The sequence below is a fragment of the Carcharhinus amblyrhynchos genome, chromosome 6 (assembly GCF_965287045.1).
Source record: "Carcharhinus amblyrhynchos chromosome 6, sCarAmb.v2.hapA, whole genome shotgun sequence".
In the NCBI taxonomy this organism is placed as follows: Eukaryota; Metazoa; Chordata; class Chondrichthyes; order Carcharhiniformes; family Carcharhinidae; genus Carcharhinus; species Carcharhinus amblyrhynchos.
This window is the reverse complement of record NC_137329.1, coordinates 48922321-48946508: the sequence shown is the minus strand read 5'-3', so window position 1 is coordinate 48946508 and position 24188 is coordinate 48922321. Positions and strand designations below refer to the sequence as shown.

The 24188-nt window shown below is 40.8% G+C and overlaps 1 protein-coding gene across 1 annotated transcript in view; it reads left to right on the top strand.

Annotated features, from left to right (window-relative positions):
- Positions 1-6017: 6017 nt before the first annotated feature.
- The window catches only part of ptprja (protein tyrosine phosphatase receptor type Ja), a 180080-nt gene continuing 161909 nt past the window's right edge, over positions 6018-24188 (top strand). The window contains exon 1 of the mRNA XM_080190430.1: positions 6018-6385. Within this exon, the coding sequence (XP_080046556.1) occupies positions 6326-6385 (60 nt within the window). The 5' untranslated portion in view covers positions 6018-6325. The remainder of the gene's footprint in view (positions 6386-24188) is intronic.

Sequence of the window (24188 nt, the reverse complement as noted above, 5' to 3'; positions counted from 1 at the left end):
TTCTCTGAATTTGGCAGCAATGTTTGGGGTGGACGGGGGGTTGTGTTACCTTATACTTAACAAATAACACTGTATGAAATTTGTCTGAGTGTTGAATGCAGAATGTTAGCAGTGCTGTGATGAATTAATAGAAACTACTACCTTCTCAACGTATCTTGCCCCAACCTGTCTGACCACTTTAGAATCTTGGGTAATTCCAAACAATAGTTTTTGCTTTGGGAGTGAGAAGCAGAAGTTAGCAGTGCCTCATACAAATTAAATAACAGGGATTGTCACAGTGCAGTGATATGAGTTCATTTGCTTTGTTGCCAGAGGCAGACTTACAATGAAACACATCATGCCTAGGCACAGCACCTAATCAACGAGGGGCCCGTGCTAGCTGGAGGCTTTGGGACACCAATTAGAACCTGAGAGTTCTGAATTTGTTGATAGGCTCAAGAAATACAAACAAGCCTATCAGCAACAAACGCAGAGCAACATCAGGCTCTAACTGATGGTCTTCATAGAGGGAGGGAAAACACTGTGCAAGATTGTTTGGTGACTTTGGAAGAAAAAGAAGCAATAGTGAGGATCTCTGAAAAATATTCTTTAGAACAGCAGCACCCCAGGCATCTGAACCAGGATTGAGGAGACCAGATAGCCAGCTTGAGCCAACTGCAAGGTCATGAGCTCATCTTGGGGTGTACGAGCTTTTGAGGGCAAAGCTAGGAGAGTAGACATTGGGCAAAAGTTGTCAAGGGGAGCAGTGGGGTGACTCTCTACCTCCCACTCTAAAGGAGGAGGGTGGATGGACAACCCAAATATCAACAGAGCCAATTTCTGAGTAGGGACAGGGGAGCCTGAGAAAACAGTGAGCTTGCCTCTGGGTACAAAGGCTGAAAGGCTATTTCCCATTGAAAAAGGGAAGTGTTGGTAATTCTAAATAGAACAGTTAGGAAATAATTAATACTGATGAGAGTTAATGAGCACTATAAAAACATTTTTTTAAATGTAGAATATGAGTAAGGAAAAACAAGTTGAATTCTTAGAAATGATTTGCGTTTTCTTTTTTAAAAACATCAATAGAAAAATAAATAATTTAAAAAGTATTCCAGTAAAGCTGAAAAAGAGATGTTGAAGCTTTCTGTCTTGCACTCATCAGGATACTTCTCAAGGATACTGTTTTAGGAGAAACAATAACTTATACTGGAAGATAAGAAAGTGCTGATTGGTTGGAAAGTAGATTCTGATTGATAGAGGTGCTATCATGGAGAATGCACCAGGTGACTGACAGTTAACTGCTAATTATTATTTGAAATTAAAACCAAGCAGTTTGACCATGACCACTTGAGGCATTGCCCTGAGGAACAAGTCAGTAAACTGCTGTCACTTATTTTGTTCAGCTGAAATAGGCTAGAAGAATAGCCACATGTGTAAGGTACTCACAAAAACCAGTACCTTTAGGAGAATAGGGAAATAAACAGAAAGGAATATTCTTAAGAAAAAAACAGAAAACTCATTTTTAGCATTTGAATTATACAGTAGGCAGTTGGAAGTGTATATTTAATAACACATGAGCCATTGGCACTTGAAGCTAGCAAACGACAGTTCAACTCACGTCAGCTTTCACAAAAAAAATTAGATTTTATCACTGAGTTTGAGGATTGTCAATTTAACTTTTAAGGTTTATTAGAAGCCAGCCCTGGAGCCTGTGAAACAAAATTCCAACAGCTTAAAGACTGGCCTCCAGTTCATTAGAACGAAACACTTTGATTCGAGCTGAGGTCTAAAAAGTATTATTTCAAACCAGCCATGAGTTGGGCCTGAAATCTTCTGATCCATCATCAAATATGTTAGCTATTGTGCCAGTTACCCACGTAAGCAGAGTTCTAAAGGTGAACCAAACAATCAGATAATTGAAGGACGTGAATGAATACCAGTTAGATCACATGGAGCATTTGGGACAATGACCAGTCTAAACTATTTAAGCAGACATTACCAAGTTAAACAAATGGAGGCCATATATCTGAAACGTGGAGCTGTCAGCTTGGATTACTGCTCAAGGCTCTGAATTAAACACATTACTTTCTGAATATTGACCAAAGATTCATATCTGGGCAGGGAGTGAAGCCCTGTCTGAGCACACAAAATTCAGCTATGCATCCTATTGCTGCAAATTGTTTTATGCACACTTTAGCTTGTACTCTAATGATTACATAATATAGCTACACTTATTTATAGATCCAGAATTTTACAGTAGGATTAATAAAACAATAGATTGGAAATTATAATTGAAGCTAATAGCAAGGCAATTGTTTGTTCTCATATAGTTTTCTCTATTTAATTGGAGGAATCTATCAATTTATTTTAAATGGGTAAGCATTTGTTCAGATAGGATTTGTCTGTTATTATTTTCAGCTATACTTTTGTCTTAAGTTTTAAGGTTTTAAAATTTCAATTACACAATGCTCTGATCAACTGTGAGTGAAAGCAGTAGGGTTCATATCTTGACGTAATTCTTCATCAGAACTCAGTTCTAAGATTTTGATATAATTATGTCAATATTTTCTTAACCATTGTTAAATGTTGGGGTTTTTATGCTCAATAGTATAAATGACAAAAGCTAAACAGTTCCATAAGTGGCTCTCAGCAAAAAAAAACAATTTTCCCCTTTTAAAGTTTTCCTTCAGCTGATTTCTCTGCCTGAGACACCCAAAAACTGCAATCTTAACTCATTATTATTTCACCTTCAGAGGAAACAGAAGTTCCCTCAACTCAGTCCAACCAGCAGACTTGCAGGATTTCTTACCAAAGAGATCACTTTATCTGCCTTCACTGTCTGGTGTACAGATACTAACTGACCGCCCTTCTGCGTTTCCTTGTGTCTCTGGGCCCTTGTCACGAGGCAACAGCACAATTTTTTCTACTTTTTTAATTTCACTAAACTATAAACTTCTTGGTAACTTACTTCCTCAAGAGTTGTAAAACTTTATTCAAAATTCATATATACAAATAGGATGCTAGATTTCTTGGCACCCAACTCACAGCAACCTCTAAATGAAACGAAAACTTAGTTTTTCCTTTTATTAATATTTCAAACACAAATTAAACTTAAGTTATACATCGTTTTGAACAATATTTTCTGGTTCTCCCCTCTTCTTGCTGGTGGTAACAGTTTCTTTCTACCTACAATACAATAAAATCCTTCATAATTTCCAATAAATGGAAAACTAATTCTTAGCTTGGGTGGCATGCTGGCATAATGGTTAGCACCTCACATTGCTAGGGACCTGGATTCAATTCCTGGCTTGGGTCACTGTCTGCGTGAAGTCTACACTTTCTTCTCATGTCTGCGTGGGCTCTTCCAGGTGCTCTGATTTCCCCCCGAACAAGGTCTTGGTTAGAAGCATTGGCCATGCTAAATTTTCTCTTAGTGTATCCAAACAGGTGCTGAAATGTGGCGACTAGGAGATTTTCACAGTAACTTCATTGTAGTGTTAATGTAAGTGTACTTGTGACAAATAAGTAAATTTGCATAATTACTCTTCTCATTTCTAAAGAGAACAATCCCATTCCTTCCAATCTCATCACAAAACTTGAATAAAACAGAGCCATGCCCACAGAAATGAAATGAAAATCATGTTAACCTTTTTCTTGGCGGTGTTGTGTGAGGAAGAAATGATGGCCAAGATGAATAGCTGTTAACTTTTTCCTAATTGTTTAATTAGTATGATTTACCAACAACTGCCACAGCTACAACCTATCTTTCCTCTTCAAGGTCCTTAGGTGCGTGACCACCTCCCAAATCAATGCCAAGCTTTTGCACAATTCCATGCATGGAATTATTCAATCAGATTTGCCCCAGCTACAATATTGAAACAACCATACCAGGTCACAAATGGTATGTTTTGTAACTGTGACCATGAACCCCTCCTCATCCTTATCTATTTGTTTATTGTCTTTGGCCCAGCTGACCACCTCATCTACCTTGGACAACCTCTTCCATTATCCAGTTGGGCAGAAGTCTCTTGCTAGCTTCTGTTCTTACCAATCCATTTGTTCCTTTTCCATTTCAATACTGTTACTTCTGGAGTTCCTCAGGATTATCCTTGGCCCCTTTTATTTCTCGTTTATATGTTGCCATTTGGTGATATCATCTAAAAACACAATGTCAGATTTCACATTCAGGCTGATGAAATCCAGCTCTACTTCACCACCACTTCGCCCAACACCAGCACTAACTCGAAGTTGTCATGCTGCCTGTCTGACATCTAGTATAGGGTGAGCAAAAATTGGCTTCAGTTAAACATCAGTAAGATTGCAGCCATTATCTTCTCTTTCTGCCTCGATCTCAGTTTCCTAGCCATTGAGTACAACCTTGTCCCATCCATCATTCAGTGATGCAAGTTGGTCTGATCAGGTGAGAGACAAAAAATCAGAAATGAGCCTGGTTTCTTGTCTCCCCCAGTCATAGCGGCCCCTTTTTGCTGGCAAAATGGGCTTTGTGCCCTTGATTTCAATATTAGTGATATGCTTTGCCTGTCTTTAGTGAGTCTAGGACGCTATTGTCCAGCCTCACTTTAACCTACCTGATGACCACTTGAGCTTCTCACTGGCAAGAATCACAGCTGGCTCCTTCAACAGAAACCAGACGTTTTACATATTACAAATAGCAAAGGTCCCAGCACTGATACCTGAGGAACACAACTTGTCACAGCCCTCCATTCAGAAACACACCCTTCCACTGCTATCCTCTTTTTTTTGACCGAGCTAGTTTTGTGTCCACCTTGCTAGCTCACCTCTGATCTCATGCCACTTCACCTTCTGCACCAGTCTGCCATGAGGGACCTTGTCAAAGGCCTTAACGAAGTCTATGTAGACAATATCCACTGCCTTACTTTCATCAATCATCCTAGTCACTTCCTTGAAAAACTCAATCAAGTTCATGAGACATGGCCTCCCCTTCAGCAACCATGTTGCCTCTCACTAATATGTCCACTTATTTCCAAGTGGGAATAAATCCTGTCTCGAAGAATCCTCTCCAATAATTTCCCTACCACTAAAGTAAGCCTCACTGGCCTGTAATTACCTGGATTATTCTTGCTACCTTTCTTAACCAAAGGAACAAATCCCTCCACAGTCACAGCTCTCCCTATTGCTATAATCTTGTTCAGCCCTACAACCATCTGCTTACATCCAATTTGCCTCATAGCGCCAGGGACACAGCCTATTCCAGCCTTAGATGCCTGTTTGTGTAACGCTTGCACATTTTCCTTGTCTGCATAGGTTCCTCTGGTGCTCCAGTTTCCTTCCATACTCCAAAGATGTGCAAGTTAGGTGGATTGGTCATGCTAAATTTTCCCTTAGTATCTCAAGATGTGTAGGTTAGAGAGATTAGTGGGGTGAATATGTAGGGTTATTGGGATAGGGCAGGAGGGTGGGCCTGGGCAAGATGCTCTATAGTACAGTCAGTGAAGATTGATGGGCCAAATGGCCTCCTTGTTCACTGTAAGCATTGGATGAATTCTGGTTCTTGATTTCCATCCCTCCACCATTGACAGTCGTGTCTCTAACTGCAAAGGCCTTAAAGCAATGATTTTTCTCCTGTAAACAGCTCCTTCCTTAATTACGTAGTTTACTGGACATAAATAGAGCATTTCCGCCAAACTGGTTTCTGCCTATGCTCATATTTCGAAGGATCCTCCTCCCACTCTACTTCATTTCAGCCTTATTACTTTCGAATGAAATCCTTGATTGGATTTATATTTTCGATTCCCCACAGATACTCATTCTACCTGCTCAAACATACCTTTTGGTCACCTGTCCTAACATTTATGCAGTTCAGTGTCAATTTTTTTTCTGATAACACTTATGTTGTTGGGTTGTCAAACGTATGGTATTTATTTTAAAGCCATTTCAGATGAATCAGTATGTTCACAGTGTAAATGACTGGGAAAAGACCAGGTTTGTTCATATTTTACTTCATACAGTGGGTCACTAATAAGGTTGCAGGTAAATGGAACTTGCCTGTTTATTGAACTGGAGTTCGTGCTGCCCGAACTTAACAGCAGGTCAGTGCTCGGAATGTTTCTCTGACGTTTCAGAGATTGGGCCCCACCCTCTGTTTAATTAAACTTTCTTCCTTCTTCCAGCCCAGGTTGATGTTTTAACACACTCCGCGTACATCATGGGATTCGACTGCAAGTTTACAAACATCAAAATGAACTTTGTTATTTTCTAAAAAGTTTACAAAGTCGGCGATCAAATCTCGTGAACTGAAACACGAAGAGGAGGAAAAGGTGGAAGGAAAGTTTGCGCTGCAGACGGTGTCGTTTCCTGGATCGGGATGGAGCCGAGTTGGCGGAATGTTTTGGTGTTGCTGGTGGGCAACGTCTTCCTCCTGCAGGTAAGGAGAGTCTGGACAGTGGGCTGAGATTTCCACAGTCTCTCTGTGCGTGCTGGGCTGGCCTGGGGGGAGGGGGAACTCGCTGTTTAAATGCGGATGTGGAGGCTGCCCAGTGCACCTGTTGAGTAGAGTCAGGTAGTATGGAGCCTCTCCGGCTGAGAGGAGGGGCTGTGGTTGTACAGATTAACTTTTGGATGTACATTTTTGTCTGCGAACTAAACCCTTGTTATACTCTCTCCGTAACGTTTGGTGTAACGCTTCCCAGGGTCCTAACGCCGTTATTGCTATCTAGTTTACTAATTAATTCGACTACTGTCTATTGCACAAACACGATTTAACTAACGTACGTGCATTGAAAGATTCAAAATCGGGTTTACGAGTGTATTTATTAAAATCCCTTTTGTAGAAGTGAGCTTATGAAGTTACAATCTGTGTAAAAAGATATGCGCTGCTTTATTGTCACATACCGATATTTCGAATTAATATATAAAAAATGACAACTAGGATTTAAGGGAACAAGAACTTTCAATGCAACATATATAAAATGTGTAATATTTTCTCTATTTTGATAAACTAGAATCTTTTGATCATCTTCAGTTTCTTTGCATTGTGATTCTCAATGTCCAGAAATAATGCCTTGCGGTTATCCATTATAATTTAAACCATACCTTTGGATGTTCAGCCCAAGATAGAGGTCGACTATTGTGAATTCTGTGGGATCTGATGTTGTACTCTTCTGGAATATTCTCCTATTTGCTTTATATTTGAGTAAAGTGGACTGACAAGCAAAACCATGAAAATTGTTGCTGATTTCCTAAGTAGGGTGTTAAGTAACTATAAACCTGTATTCTTGCCTATGTTTCTGACCTGATGTGAATGATGATTGGCAGACCTTGAGGACTAAATTAAATATTTCACCTCTAAACAATTAATTTCAGACACTGTTTTAATGGATAGAATTCCTGGAGAAAAGCTCATTATGTTTTGTTTTTTGTTCTCTTTTATAGAAATAATTTTGAAATTTTAATGGCCACTCTCTGTGGGCTGAGTACAGTTAAAACTGAAAGACAGTTGAAATAAACACTTTATCAGGTTCATGGGTAATGGTCCATAACAACACTATGACTAACTACTTCTAAATGCATTCAGTAGGGTCAGACACTTCCCTACCCACCCTTTTTTTTTGTTACATAAATTGATTTGAGATTACAGAGTTTCTTTTTTCTTAAGATCTTCAGTAACCCAATAGAGTCACCCCTTTAGTCAGAGCATACTTAGTCAAAGTCACGGTTGACAACAAGTCAATCGATGAGTCAATTAAAATAATTCTAATTAATGGTACTGTTTAGAAAATAAACTTCCTGGTTTTTTTTTTACTATAGTTTCACAAGACTGCTAAGCTAGTTTTAGTTTCTGGCTCAGTTTCTGCTGACATTGTGAAGACTATCAAACATTTTGTGGAGTAGCACATCCTGTAAGTTCTTCACATTTGGCAGAAAGAACTGGGAAGTAGAAAGAGGACCGCAGGAGTTGTCAAAGTGGTAGACATCAAGAGGGTCTCAAAGCTAAGAATACGAGGAGTTCAAAGCATTGTCTGATTTCAAGAAGAAATTAGATATAGCATTTAGTGCTAAAGCGATTGGGGAAATGAGGGAAGGGGAATCAGGATATTGAATTTGATCAGCCATGGTGATAATGAATGATGGAACAGACTCTTAGGGCTGAATGGCCTACTCCTGCTTCTAGTTTCTATGTTTTTATGTAAGGTAGGTGAAGTGACTTGATGCTACCAATGAAGGAGGGGAGGGCTGCTATGTTGTACTTAGGAAAAACACTGCAGCAGCACACAGTGCTGGAAAAGTGAAGGATATGCACAGGAAGTAGAGCTGGAGTAGGTTACAGAAAAATTCTGTGGAATAGTTTTCAAGCAAGAGAAATGTTGTTGTTGATGTGACTGGGAGTTGCAAGAAGAAATCATGGGGGTGGGAGGTGAGCAGGATTTGGTGTGAATTTTGCTTTGAAAACTCTTTTTAATGTTGTGGAAAAGCTGAAGTATATTAAGCTCAAGAACCTGGTTGAATCTCCAGACAAATACACCAGGGCAACAATATTGTGTAGGTAGAAGTGAAGTTGCCTGATATGGAAGTGAAATAGGTAATTTTGGTGGTAGACTTCACCTGACAAAGGAGCAGCACTCTGAAAGCTTGTGATTTCAAATAAGTCTGTTGGACTACAACCTGGTGCTATGTGACCCCTCATCTTGTCCTCCCCAGTCCAACACCGGCATCTCCACATGTTGGTCATGGACTGAAGCTGAATTTTGAAAGTCAGGGCAAGGTCAAGCAGGACATTAAATTTGTGCAGTCAGGATTAGTTTGATCTCCTGCTAGTGTCCTATGCTGTTTCCACAAATTTTAAGATTACATTCTTCAAACATGCAGATTGGCCTCTGATGCTGTAATCAGGATCTGACTGCTGTCTTGACCAAAGACATGGATGGGGAATCTTTACTGCCAGAGCAAAATTGTGGGAATAGGTGTCTGATGCCTGGGGAGGTCAGGAAAATGATATGTTTTTGTTATATTATTATATATTATTTTACTGCCCCCAGCCATTAACCTGTTATGTGCTACATGAATTACTGATTTAACCAAATCCTGGAAATCCATGTGGATCTATTCTAATTCATAGTGGGTTTGAATGAAAACATGAACTCAGGTTCCATATGTACTCTGATACCAGCATTGCCTTGCCATTATCTCTTCTGATGCCTTCACTTACTAATTGTCTGGCATTAAGTATTAGAGGGGCAGAGATTGTCTCCAATTAAGTATACTATAAATAATGACAATAGCCATTGTCTTCAGTTCCTGCTTTCTTTACTCTCCCGAAGGCTCAGCCAGACATTTTATTTGACTCTGAGCTTCTAATCCCAACGTTGAAGCCTACTATTTCCATCTCATCTAACATCACTTATCTTCTCTCTGCCTCAGCTCATCTCCTGATGATGTCCTCATCTATGCCTTTGTTATCTCTAAACGTGACTGTTTCAATGACCAGTCTTACATCTTGTGTCCTTGATGTACTTGAATGCATTTTACATTTTCATTTTAGAAAAGAGGTGTTCATTAAAATCTATTACTTCCTGGAGGTGTTGACATTGTATTGTCACAGGACTAGTAATCCAGAGATCCACAGTAATTCCTTGCAGACCTGGGTTCAAATCCCACTATGGTAGTTGATGAAATTTGAATTCAATTTTTTAAAAAATCTGGAATTGAAAGACTCATGATGACCATGCAATCGTCGTCGATTGTTGTAAAAACCTAATGTCCTTCAGAGAAGGAAATCAGTCATTCTTACCTCAACCTGAGCTACATATGACTCCAGACCCACAACAATGTGGTTGATTCTTAAATGCCGTCTGAAGTACACACAGTTCAAGTGCAATTAGCATTTGAAATAAATGCTGGCCTAGCTATTGATGCCTGTAACCCCTTAATGAATGAAAAAAAAGCTCATGATTAGGGCAAGGATGGTGCTGCCTATGGTTGCAAAGGCAACTGTGACCATGAATTTCCTCGTCTTTCGGTTATCATCTCCACACCTTCCAATTCACTGTCCATTATTGCAAAAGGAAGTAATTTTCACTCTTTATTGCCGGAAAGGGGAATGAATTGCAATCTCTCTGGCCAGAAAAGTGCAGTAAAAAGTCTGACAACACCAGGTTTAAGTCCAACCGATTTATTTGATAGTACACTCACTAGCTTTCAGGGTTAGTCCCTTTGTCAGGTGAATGGAGAATGTGAACTCTCCATTCACCTGACGAAGGGACTAACCCCGAAAGCTAGTGAGTGTACTATCAAATAAATTGGTTGGACTTAAACCTGGTGTTGTCAGACTTTTTACTGTATTTACCCCAGTCCAACGCCGGCATATCCACATCAGAGAGAAGTGGGCAGAGTGTAAACATAGCTTTGACAGGAAATAGGTTCCACGTGGTGCAAGGTACCATTAACAGCACGCACAAGTCTTTGTGGGTTCTTCATCTAAATATGAAGATGGATCTTAATGTTTAATGTACAGGAGCAAGGGTGTCTTACTGCAGCTATACAGAGCCATGGTGTGATCACATCTAGAATATTTTGTGCGATCTTGGTCTCCTTACCTATGGAAGGATAAACAGACCGTAGAGCGTGTGCAACAAAGGTTTGCCAGACTAATTACGATTATTTTGGGGGGAAAGATTTGGAGACTAATCCTGTATTCTCTACAGTTTAGAAGAATGAAGGTGGGAGGGGGGGTGGGGTCACACTGAAATGTCTAAAATTCTGACAGGGCTGGACACCTTGGCTGCAGGATGTTTCCCCTGGCTGGGGACCCTCACAGTCTCAGGATATGGGCTATGCTGTTTAAGACTGAGAATGAGGAGAAATGTCTTCACTCAAAATTTGTGAAACTCTCTATCACAGAAGGCTGTGGAGGCCATGTCACTGAATATATTTAAGAAGGAACTAGACCTTCTAGACACTGAAGGTGTAAAAGGGCAAGAAAAGAGAGCAAGAGTATGGTTTTGAGATAGGGATGGTGGAGCAGACTTGAGAAGCCAAATAATCAATTCCTCCTATTTTTTATGTTAACTGCAACTCCCTGAATGTGAAACTATGTTCAATTATGTTTGAATTTTCGGTATTCTGGTAGCAGTCATAATGCTATTATTCTGCATAAATCCATTCTTCTCTTAGAATTTTAACTAAATCAAACCAGAGGGTGGCTGCTAGACAACAGAGCTATCAACTGACTGCCTGGCTTATGCCTCCAGTGTGCAATCCAAACACACGTGGCCAGTAGAAAGTAGTGCTGCCACACACACCATTCCAAGCCGGTCATTGGGATGTTCAAGGAATGGCAACTCAAGAAATTCTGCAGTGCTCTGCATGTGTCACAATTTCCCATGACGTCCTGTGTCTGGCACAACTTGCCATCATGAGAGCATATCCATTATTACCACCTGGGATGCGATGGCTCTTCTTGAAGAGAAGAACAGCGAAGGCTACCACCTCCTCCTCTTTCTTGTTGGGAATCCATGATTGTTTCAGCCAACTACAACATCAGTGGTTGGCAGAACTTTGCCTAGCTTCTGTGGAGAAAGCAGGTGGCCTGTAAGGCCCAGTTTGAACTGCATCAGCATGGGTGGCAGCAATCTGGCTGGCTAACAAGTAGCTGTAAGGATATTGTAAGGCAGAGATGAAATATTGAATGTTGTCATCCTAAGAGAGGACAGCCTGTATTTGCTTCATTGTGCCACTGCTAATTGACAACATACCAGCAATATTTGTAATCTACTGCAGGACAGATTGCTCAACCTGGAACCCTTTGAGCACTGATAGCCACAACCATGATGGCAGCTGTCTGAACCTGCATGGCAGTGAACTGATATTGTGTGGCCCCAAGCTTGGCTTTCACTGCAGCATTAAGATGTTAAGTGCCTTCTGTTTCTGCTGCAATGCAAGTTAAGGCATTCCCAATAAGAAAGAGGAGGTGTTGGTAGCCTTCGCTGTTCTTTGCTTCTTGAAGAGCCACTGCATCCCAGGTGGTAATAATGGACGTGGTCTTGTGATGGTGAGTTGTGCCAGATACAGCAGGTCATGACAAATTGTGACACATGCAGAGCACTGCAGAGTTTCTTGAGTTGGCATAATGGTTAGGTCTGCAAGTGTTTTCATTGAGTTGGACACCACTTGCATTCTGGAAAGGGTGGGCTCCAAATTTGAAACAAAGCAGCCTGCCAAGCTGATGCTGCACTCCTCCATGATCCTTTTATACAGCAAGCTTTCTGGAAGCTCTGTGAATACGCCAAGCATTACATCGTGCACGCCCATCAATATTTGTGATAGCAGTGTGAATAAAGGTGTTTCTTCTTCATCAGTCTTTTATTTTTCTTGGACTTCACAATCCTATAAGATCTTAAGCTATAGGAGCAGATGTAGGCCGTTCGGCCTATTAAGTCTGATCCACAATTCAATGAGATCATAGCTCATTTAATATGATGATCCTCAACTCCACTTTCCTTGGCTTATCACCATAACCCTTGACTCCTTTACTGATTTTAAATTCTGTCTATCCCAACCTTGAACATACCTAGACAACAGCCCTCTGCAGCGAAGAATTCCGTGGATTCACTACTCTCCAAAAGAAGAAATTTCCCTTTGTCTCTGTCCTAAATGGGAGACCCTTTCCTTTGAGATTACACCCCCTTGTCCTAGACTCTCCCACAATGGAAAACAACCTCTCAGCATCTAACCTGTCAAGCTGCCTGAGAATCCTCTATATCTCAATAAGGTCGCCTCTCAGTCTTCTAAACTCCATTGGGTATAGTCTCAATCTACTCAATCTCTCCTCCCATAAGAAAATCCCTCCATATATAGGATCAACGTAGTGAACCGTCTCTGGACTGCCTCCTATGCCAGTATATCTCTTGCACTGCTGCCTGTCCAGATTCCAGCCCTTAGAGAATGACGTGAGGATAGAGTTGCAGTGAGTGAAGAAGGGGAAAAGGAAGAGGTGAATGTTTATACTATCAGTACTTTTGTAAATCAGAAAAATGGGAAGATGAAAGGAAAGTGGAATGTGATGAGTTGGATTAGGTCAAAACATCTTCAACGGTTTCAGCCTCAATCTTGGCCACTCCAGTGATGGGCAGCTCTGTCTCCTCCATCAGGATGAAGACATGTAGCTGTGCTTATCATTCACTGTGAATTGAAGCCTGTGGTTATATGCCACCTTCTCCTGCAAGGAGAAGTGAGGTTATCAGTGAATGTAGAGTAATATGTTTGGATGATATACTTGTCATAGTTGAACAACTTGACAATGTGCGCAAACTGTGAGACGTGGGTGTAAAGCTTGCAGCAGTGCTAAGTATGTAAGGGTAAAGTGAGGCTATGGCTATGAAGAACGAGGTGTGCTTGATGAAGAATATTGATAGGTGAGTGAAGGTGGGGTTATTACTGGAATAATGCATCAGTCTAATGCTAAATATATGAAGGTATGGCACATGTGAGATTCCTTTCTGGACTGCATCCAAGTTCTTGGGGCTACACTGCTTACATGGACTTGGTCACTCTTTGCTTCCAATGCCTTTGCAGTGGGATTCTAAAACAGTGTTTCAAGACCTCCAGTGGGGTATGGGATGAAATTTTGGGCCCAAGACAATAGTGGTAGCTGTGAAGCGGCCTTATGGAACTGTAGCAATGGGCTACTTTTACAGAACTATAACTACAACTCGCTAATGTGCTCTGCAGCAAGACTGTGGATGGCAATCACGATATCATTTGGGACTGGCCTCCGTTTTGCTGCCTTAGATTTGATTCAGTGACGCAGTCACAGCTTGGTATGGCTCCTGCTCTGCTCAAGACTGCACGGAACTATAAAAGGTCGTGAATGTAGCCCAATCCATCATGCAAACAGCCTCCCATCTGTTGACTCTGTCTACAATTTCTGCTGCCTCAGCAAAGCAGCCAGCATAATTAAGGACCCCACATACCCCAAACGTTCTCTCTTCCACCTTCTCCCATCAGGAAAAGTGAGGTGATGCATTTTGGGGGATCAAATTTAGGTGTGAATTATACTGTAAATGGTAGAACCCTTCGGAACATTAACATACAGAGGGATCTGGGTGTGCAAGTCCACAGTTCCTTAAAAGTGGCCAAGGTGATTAAGAAGGCATATGGCATGCTTGCCTTCATCATAAATGTCTATGACTATGACTCTACAGCATGGAAACAGGCCCTTCAGCCCAACTTGTCCATACTACCCTTTTTTTTAAAACCCCTAAGCTAACCCCAATTGCCCACATTTGGCCCATATTCCTCTATACCCATCGTACCCATGTAACTGTCTAAATGTTTTTTAAAATTGTACCCCTACTACTTCTGGCAGCTTGTTCCAAACACTCACCACCCTCTGTGTGAAAAAATTGCCCCTCTGGACACTTTTGTATCTCTCTCCTCTCGCCTTAAACCTATGCCCTCTAGTTTTAGACTCCTATACCTTTGGGAAAAGATATTGACTATCTAGGTGATGTGTGCCCCTCATTACTTTATAGACCTCTGTAAGATCATCCTCAGCCATCTACGCTCCAGAGAAAGAATTCCCAGTCTATCCAGCCTCTCCTTAAAACTCAATCCATCAAGTCCCGGTAGCATCCTAGTAAATCTTTTCTGCACACTTTCTACTTTAATGATATCCTTTCTATAATAGGGCGACCAGAATTGCACACAGTATTCCAAGTGTCGTCTTACCAATGTCTTGTACAACTTCAACCAAATGTTCCAACTCCTGTATTCAATACTGTGACCGATGAAACCAAGCATGCTGAATGCCTTCTTCACCACTCTGTCCATCTGTGACTCCACTTTCAAAGAGTTATGAACATGTACCCCTAGATCTCTTTGTTCTGTAACTCTTCCCTATGCCCTACCGTTCTGTAAGTCCTGCCCTGGTTCAATCTACCAAAATGCATCGCCTCGCACTTGTCCAAATTAAACTTCATCTGCCATTCATCAGCCCACTGGCCCAATTGATCAAGATCCTGTTGTAATTGGAGATAACTTTCTTCACTGTCCACTATGCCACCAATCTTGGTGTCATCTGTAAACTTACTACCTTGACCTCCTATATTCTCATCCAAATCATTAATATAAATGACAAATAATAGTGGATCCAGCACTGATCCCTGAGGCACACTGCTAGTCACCGGCCTCCGGTTTGAAAAACAACTCTCTACAACCACCCTCTGGCTTCTGTCAAGAAGCCAATTTTGTATCCATTTAACTACGTTACGTTGGATCCTATGAGATTTAACCTTATGCAACAACCTACCATGCAGTACCTTGTCAAGGCCTTGCTAAAGTCCATATAGGCAACATCAACTGCAATGCCCTCATCTACCTTCTTGGTTACCCCTTCAAAAAACTCAAATTTGTGAGACATGATTTTCCACTCACAAAAGCATGCTGACTGTCCCTAATCAATCCTTGTGTTTCTAAATGCCTATAGATCCTGCCTCTCAAAATACCTTCCAACAACTTACCCACTACAGATGTGAAGCTCACTGGCTTGTAATTCCCAGGCTTTTCTCTGCAGCCCTTTTTAATCAAAGGCACAACATTTGTCACTCTCCAATCTTCAGGCACCTCACCTGTGATTATTCATTCAAATACCTTGGCTAGGGGACCTGCAATTTCCTCCCTAGCCTCCCACAATGTACTGGGATACATTTCATCAGGTCCTGGGGATTTGTCTACCTTGATGAGCTTTAAGACTTCTAGCACCACTGCCTCTGTAATATGTACACTCCGCAAGTCATTACTATTTATTTCCCTAAGTTCCCTTAAATGCTAGGGCATTGAGTATAAGAATTGCAAATCATGTTGCAGCTATATGAAACCTTGATCAGACCTCATTTGGAGTATTGTGTGCAGTTCTGGTCACCTCATTATCAGAAGGATGTGACCGTTTTGGAGAGAGTGCAAAGAAGGTTCACCAGGATGTCGCCTGGTCTCAAGAGGTCACTATGAGGAGAGGTTGAATAAACTAGGATTCTTGTCACTGGAAAGATGGAGGCTGAAGGGAGACACAATAGAGATCTACAAAATTGAGAGGCACAGACAGAGTGGATAGTCAGAGGCTTTTTCCTAGCATGGAAATGTCAATTACAGGGGAGTACAGGTTTAAGGTGAGAGGCGGAAAGTTTGAGGAAGATGTGCAGGGGAAGTTTTTCATGCAGAGAATGGTGGGTGGCTGGAACATGCTACAAGAGGAGATGGTGGAAGCAGGCACATTAGCAACACTTAAGAGGCATCTGGATGGGTACATGAATAGCGATATGGACTGAGTAAGGGCAGAAGTTTTTTTTAGTTTAGTTTGGGCATGTGATCGGCACAGGCTTGGAGGGCCAAGTGGCCTGTTCCTGTGCGGTACTTTTTTTTGTTCTTTGGTATTTCTAACATACATTTCAGTCTGGATTTTAACTGTCTTTTCTCTGGAGGTACATTATTAAATTTATTGTGCACTTAAACATAGACCAAGACAGCATGTTGGTCTTGAGGTGCAGCCTCTTATCAAATATACCCTCTCAATTAATATACAAATCTTACTGTGCCACTGGAAAATAAATGATTTTGCTGTTGCTACTTTATGCAGCCCTTGCATACGGTGGGCCTGGGTCTCGTCATTTGCAACCAATTTGACGCTACCCCCTCCTTGCGCGACTCCCTCAACTCTACACACCCCCACTCTGTGAATGAAGGAGCTGACTTCTCCCTTTTGCCTCCTGCATCAAGGCCTCCAAGTGCCATATCTGCAAATCTTGAAACGCACTTTTTTCCCTTTTGTGCTGCTCTTCATATCAGTCACCTCCGCTGCCACTTCCAACATCAGATAGATTGCAGAATTTCCCCCAATGCTTGACTCTTGCAGATGCTCAGAGATTGTGATAAAGTTGGGTACCATTATCACCAGTAACGTAAAGGCAACAAGACAAAGTGTAGAAAGTTCAGACTGTTATAGTTTGATAGTTCTATGAATCAGTTTCAAGAATCATAGCTAATGTTAGCCCTGGGTTTCCTGTCACAGAGTGCTGGCCTCTATCTTCCTCATCATAATTGAGGGTACAGCGCACAATGGGCGATCTCTCAAATTTTGTTATTTCCTCAATTGATGTGTTTCATTTTTTAAAAAAGCTGAGCCATATGTTGACCATGCCCTCACACTGGAAGATTAATCAATAGTTCCCAGACACTGGAATCTCTTTGAGTCAAAGTATTTCCTAGATGACTTGCCTGGCAATTGAAATCAACAGTCTGTGGGATTCGGTATTTTCAGTCTTCCTGTTTTTGCCTCAGCAAGTCTGGTAGCATCTGTAGAGAAAGGAGCAGAGTTAACATTTCAAGTTGAATATGACCTCTTGGGAAGAGGTGCTCTGGCAGTCAGTAATCTAATAATTGAATCAAGTCATGGTTCTCCAGGACACTGTGCGCCAGGCTTACTGATAAACTGTCAACAATAAAATCTAAAGAGACTGACATGTCATTGGCTGGTGCTTTCCCATATCACATCAGATAACTATGTAAGCTAAATACCAAACAATGGGAGGTTTTTAATTGAATAGCAATAGAAAGCTTATCAATAGTTTATCTGGTTGATTTTTAGCCTATGTATACTTGGATAAGAGTGGGTCCCCCTCAGGACAGGAGGGAGATCATGTCAGCAGTCAGTATCAAGCAGACAAATTCTTCCAATGAATATTCCTTTATAACTCAATTTGCAGACTTAAACATGATAGCTGATTTTAATATGAGCTGAATATCTAACTAATTACAAAATATCCATGTGGACTTGCTAACCTATTGGACCTGAACTTGGGCAAACCAAGCTGTAGCCATGCTCAGTCCAGTTAAATGGAATGAAGCACCTCATTATGAAGTTAAAACAGAAAATGCTGTATGTGTGCACTAAGTCTTCAGTATCCGAAAAGATGGGTCAAGGTAACACTTACTGTGGGACACTTTACCAACATTTTGTGTATCATCTGCTTATGCCTAGAAATGGTGAGTTACAGCCTGGAATCTAATTTTGGGAGGGGAAGACACAGATGGTTTATACGTAGAATAATACGCCCAGTGATGGGTGTTAACCTTCTAAGGATTTTGTTTTGTCTTTCTCATGGGGTTTGTCTTGTATTCTGCAGAGATGATACAATGAAGGGTCTCTGACATTTTGCTGGCCCATTAGTAGAAAGCTAGTCCATGGTATTTATAGTTCGTGGTTGGGTTGTGCCATTTTTATAAATCTGATATGAATCACATGGGATTAAACAGGGTGAAAAGGGGAAGTACAAGAGTACAGCTCTCGTTGCTACTGTGCTGAGTGCGAAACTAAAATCCCCCACATGGAACTGAAGCAGAAATATGTTAAAAATAGGATGGGCGGATCCTATTATCCTGAGCATTTACTGTACGTGTTTCAAATTTGTTCTTGTTGCTGGGTTTTTATTTTCTTCTTCTTGCTTTCAATTTCCTTCTTCTTTCCTGAAAATCTTAACTTGGTTTTGTACAGTTCCACAGGTACTGCCAGCCTAACAGTACCTCACCCTTAACAGTAGCAGAAACTGTGCATGTGGATTTGGTTCAGGGCAGAATTAGGCTCAGCTATGAGTTCTGCTCCCACTCCCCTCTCCTTATTCAGTAGAAGAACCTACTAACACATAGGCAGGTTGCTGAAATATATTGAACTAGAGCAAATCTGTGCCTTAAGAAAATAAGGGAGAAAGCTCCTTGTTTCTGAAGTATGGGATGCTGTGGAATGGAGGAGAAAGTTGCATCAGAATGTGTGTGTGTTTCCTTCAAATGTGCATAAGGTTATTCTTTAAAAAAACATTTAAACTACATTTTGAACTATTCAAGGAGTTTGTTTCCCACTTTTATGAGGTTTGAAGACAAAGTTAATAGTGGATGCTCAGGGCTTTTGTGCTAATCGGGGTTTGGGATCTATTTGTATAATATTGGCATAATAACTATATCAATCTTTTAATTGTAAATCAAAGACAAAAAATTCTTTCTACACCTATAAATTGAAAATCCTGACAATACTACTCTAATCAGTTCTTTGCTGAACTTACACTTTTATGTTCATAAACTTCAAGTACATCCTCGTACATATATGTTTCCTCTTATCTGCATCTTCATTCTTTAAAATTAGAATGTGATATAAATCAAAATCATAACTGAAGAATTCCTTACTTATCCTTCCTTATTTGATATTCCTTTCTTTATAATTTACACGTTTTAAAACCCATACTTGGCGTTATCTAAGGAGAATGGTGACATAGTGCTGACTCATAGTGCTAGGGACTCGAGCTCCATTCTGCCTTGGATGGTGGCCTGCAGAGAGTTTGCATGTTCTCCCTCTACTGCATGGGTTTCTTCCCACAGTCCAAAGGTTTGCAGGTTAGGTGGATTGGCAATGTTAAATTGCCCCTTAGTGTCCAAAGATGTGTAGATTAAAGTTTATTTATTAGTCATATGTAAAACTTACATTAACACTGCAATTAAGTTGCTATGAAATTTCCCTAGCAGCCACAGTCCGGCACCTGTTCGAGTCAATGAACCTAACCAGCACATCTTTCAGAATATGGGAGGAAATCAGAAGAAACCCAAGCAGACGCAGGGAGAACGTACAAACTCCACAGAGACAGTGACTCAAGACGGGAATCAAACCTGGATCCCTGGTGCTGTGACGCAGCAATGATAACCACTGTGCTACTGTGCCACCCTGGTGGATATGCCGCGATAAATACATGGGGTTACAGGGATAGGCCAGAGTTTTTGGCAGGTTTGGGGGGCTTAGTAAGATGCGCTTTTGCAGAATCGATGGGCTGACTGGCTGCCCTCTGCATTGTAGGGACTCTATGGTTCTATTTCTTATTATACATCCTACTTTTAATTGGATGATTTCCTGCAGAGTAGACCATGGGCATCTAGAACCTCAGTTTGAAGAATAGTGCTAAATGCAAATTATGTTATTTGTCCAATGTGCTATTTGTATTCAATTTTCCATAGTGAGCTCGTCATCATAATTGTGCTTCACTTCGAGTGCCTATTTTGGAAATATGCAGGGAACAACTTGTGGTTGAGCTAAAAGTTTTATGTGGATGAAATTTAAAGAGAAGTACCGGAATAAGGGGATAAAATACCTTGAAGCTTTAAGCAATGTGTGGAGTGATTTGATATAATAATTATAATAGAGTCGTGGCTTAAATTTGTAAAGGGAAATGTAATGAACAGAAATAGTAGGAGGGATAGAAAAAAGAGGGTTAGTGGAGTGTTAGTTAAAAGACATTATCACTGCTTTGCACTTCAGCGATATCCAAGGGGCTATGTTAAGATAGAGTTCATGAAATAGCTAGGAAATTATATAATTTTTGAGTGAGATAATGGGGAAAATCTTCATAAGTTTTAGAGTAGTCATTTGATAGTACTTAACTTGAGTATTGCTGAAGGAATAGATGTTATTTTATGGAAGATTTTCATTTTGACCTCATCAGGATAATTCGCAAGAATAGAAATCCAGGGGAGACAACAAATATATGTTCTATGAGTGCTGATTGGTTGGCAAGTGGACTCTGATCGGTAGAGGCATTGCCATGGAGAATGCACCAATTGATGGCTGACAGTTAACTGCCAAGCATTGTTTGAAATTAAAACCAGGGAGCTTGGCTATTTTGTTTAACTGAAACAAAGCAATGTATATTTATGTTCTTTCTGACAGCAAAGCACAGGGCCCTGTGAATTACTACATCGAAATGCACACTGTGAGCCTGACTAACGATCTTTAATTGATTGTCAGCATAATCCTTAGCACAGTGAAGATTATTGAGCAAATTTTGTCCAATTGCAGAAGCACATCTCATGTTGGACACTATATTTTGAGTTTTACAAGTATGAGTTGGTTGGATACAGTCTGCACCTTGCCCATTGTAAACAGCAGAAGGGATATAATGTTTGATAAGATCTGCTGGTCTTGATGGATTATATCAAACAGCACATTCCTTCCATTGGTTAGATGCAGTACGTATCTTGCCGTTGCAACAGTGGAAGGGCCATGCATTTGTGTCTGTGTGTTTGTGTGTGGGTGATGATCCATCTATGCGTGCCCATGTGTGTGAATGCATGTCCATACATATATATCTGTGCATGCATGTGTTTGACAGCATGTGCCTGCATTTCTGCATGTGTATGTGTCTGTATGCTTGTTTGCCTGTGGGCATGTGATTGTGCACCTGTTTGTATGAGTATGTGGGGTTGTGATCCTAGCTGATGTTATTACTGGACAAGTCAGATCCCAAAATGAAACTTGGCTCTGACAAACCCTAATTTCCATTTCCTGTTTAGAAACGTGGAAGGCAACTACTGACCACAGTTACAAAGTCTGCTAATGAATTTTTAGAAAAGAATGAAACATTTATTAAACAAGAAGAGCTGACTATAATACACTACTTCTTCAACCCAGATTTGATTCTCTCTTCAAGCCTAATACTAAAACAGCAGAACATCTCTTATCGTCTAATCACACTTTGGACAGACACACCCCTTTGGAATACTCTTTTCCTTTGAGCATCTCTCCTTGTTCCATGCTCCTCACTTCTCCTTTTAAAAACCACATTTCTGCCACCCACTCAAATGCCACATGAGTTTCTCACCTAGGCCATGTCTCTGTTTTTCACCATCAGCCTTAGCGCTGAGCAACTTCTCATCCTTGGCAATTTCAATCTCTATCAACTAAATATCCCCAAATTAATTGTTCCCCCATTTTCATTTAATCTCTTCCTCTCCCCATATTCACAGCCATCCCACCTACCATAACATCTCCTATTGCTTCCCCTATTCTGTCAGTTACAGGTAAGGCTATCTCTGATTACTTCCTCCTATCCCTTCCTTTCCTGACCCACAGAAAAAACTCACTCCTCAAGCCATTTACAACAGCACTTATCCAGCCATGTATCCTGTGGCCTTCCATTCAGTAGCTATCCTCTACTCAGTCATAACCTCACTTCTACCTTAGATACCCTAGTCCTCATTGACATCTTTATGCTGTTTCATCCTGGTCAAGGGCAGCACATGGCGCAGTGGTTAGCATTGCTGCCTCACAGTGCCAGAGACCTGGGTCTCTGGGTCTTTCTAACCTTAGGTGCTTGTCTGTGTGAAGTTTGCATATTCTCATCATGTCTATGTGAGTTTTCCCAGTTTGCTCCCACACTCCAAAGATGTTGGGTTAGGTTGATTGGCCATGCTAAAATGTTCCATAGTGTCCTAAAATGTATAGTTTAGGAGGATTAGCGGGGTAAATACGTGACTTACAGGAATATGGCCTAGGTAATCTGTTCTGTCAGAGAGTTGGTGCAGACTCAAAAGGCTGAATGGGGAAATCATACAATCCCTACAATGCAGAAGGAACCCAATGAGGTACTTACTCCAGCTCCTATAAGTGAAATTGGTGCTGATTTGAATGTTTATGATAAGCAGCTGATTCAAACCTCCAGATTTGAATGAACCTTATAATGTACCATAGACACTCCCTTTTTATGCCAAAAGCTGCTCATTATTCCAATATCATTCAGAGAAGATAATGCCAGCTTGTCTTCACTGCAAACAGTCTTCCTAATCTCTACCTCCCTGCCTCTCCCCCCGCCTTTTCCCATTTACCCCAAAAGCTGCAAGAATCTACAGATTTCTTTGTCACCCATTGAGGTTAAGCTGCCTCTTGCATATCCATCCCTTACCCTTACACACCAGGCAAAAGTTTCTTAATGTTATCCCCTGACCTAGCCCTGAACTTTCATCTTTCTCCTATCAGTCAATACCACGAACTTTGTTCCCTAACCCACTGTTTCTCTCCGTCTTCTTGGTCAATTATTAAGAACAGGCCAGAAACTCCAAGATGTTTCATGAAGATAGCCTAGACCATAAGTTTTTACAATAGAATTTGGCACTGGTCAGCATAAGTTGTTTCACTCTAGGTATGATTCAAGTAACCTGAGCAGAAAATCTCATCCATGCTTTTGTTATCTCTTGACTTGACTATTCAAATGGTCTTCCGGCTGTTCCCCCACCTATCACCCTCTTTAAATTTGAGTTCATCATCAGTAACGCTGTCCATATCTGCCCACTTTATCATCATGTCCTAACTAACTTGCTCCACAGACATGTCTTCCAGCTGCCTAGGGCCTAAGTTCTGGAATTCTGCCCCCACCCCACCCCCAGCAGCTCATCTCCCTTTTCTTCTATCTATCTCTCTGTCTGTCTCTTTCTCTCTCTCTCTATCTATCTATTGATCTCAAAACCTACCCCTTTGATCATACATTTGACCATTTTCTCTAATGCCCCTAATATGACTAGGCATTTAATAATGCTGCTATAAAATGCCTTGAGGAATTATGTTCGAGGTTCTGTATGAACGCAAGTTGTGTGTAGTCCTTTGGTTAGGATAGTATTAGGCTCAGCTATAAGCTAATGTAACAACATCCCCTTCCACCCCAGTCGGATGAGATAACACAAATAGTAGGCACTTGTGTGAAGTTTTGGAGGGTGATTGGTGTAAATTGTACTGCATCCAAAAGAATCTGATGCCTTCAGGAGAGGAGGGAAGAAATCTGGTCCCAGGGTGAGGATGTGATGTGGGAGAGGGATTAGAACCTTTTTTTAAGAGCTTTGTAAGATATTGCATGTCCCATGCTGTGACTTTCTGCATGTATCCTTACGATTGACAAAGGAGTGCTTGGCTCTTTTACGATCCAATTTTTCTTTTTTTTTTGCTTTTCCCTCATGGGGGTTCTGCTGTTTTGGAAATTATGTTTTGTAGTTAGTATCCACTTTAAATGCATAACTTACATTTTGAAAAATATTGAAAGACAGTGCTGGATTGGATCTATAGTGAAATCCAGTAACTGCAACTAATTCTTGGATGAATGAATGTCTGGAATGTCGGGGCTTGGTGAGTTTCAAAGTCCATTATTTAGAAGCTCTCTTTGTGGAGATGATCGATCTTATCAAGAGTGAATCCAGTGCTCTTTTTAACAATTTCCTCGTTGACTTCCGGATTTATTTTCATTTGATGCTACTGCCACATCCAATTGCTCAGCTTGCAAAATACATTTGTAAGCTTATTTGTTAATTTTTTTTAAACCAAACAAGTATACATGGACCATTTCCACTTAGATTGATATGTTGACTGGATTGCCCACTTT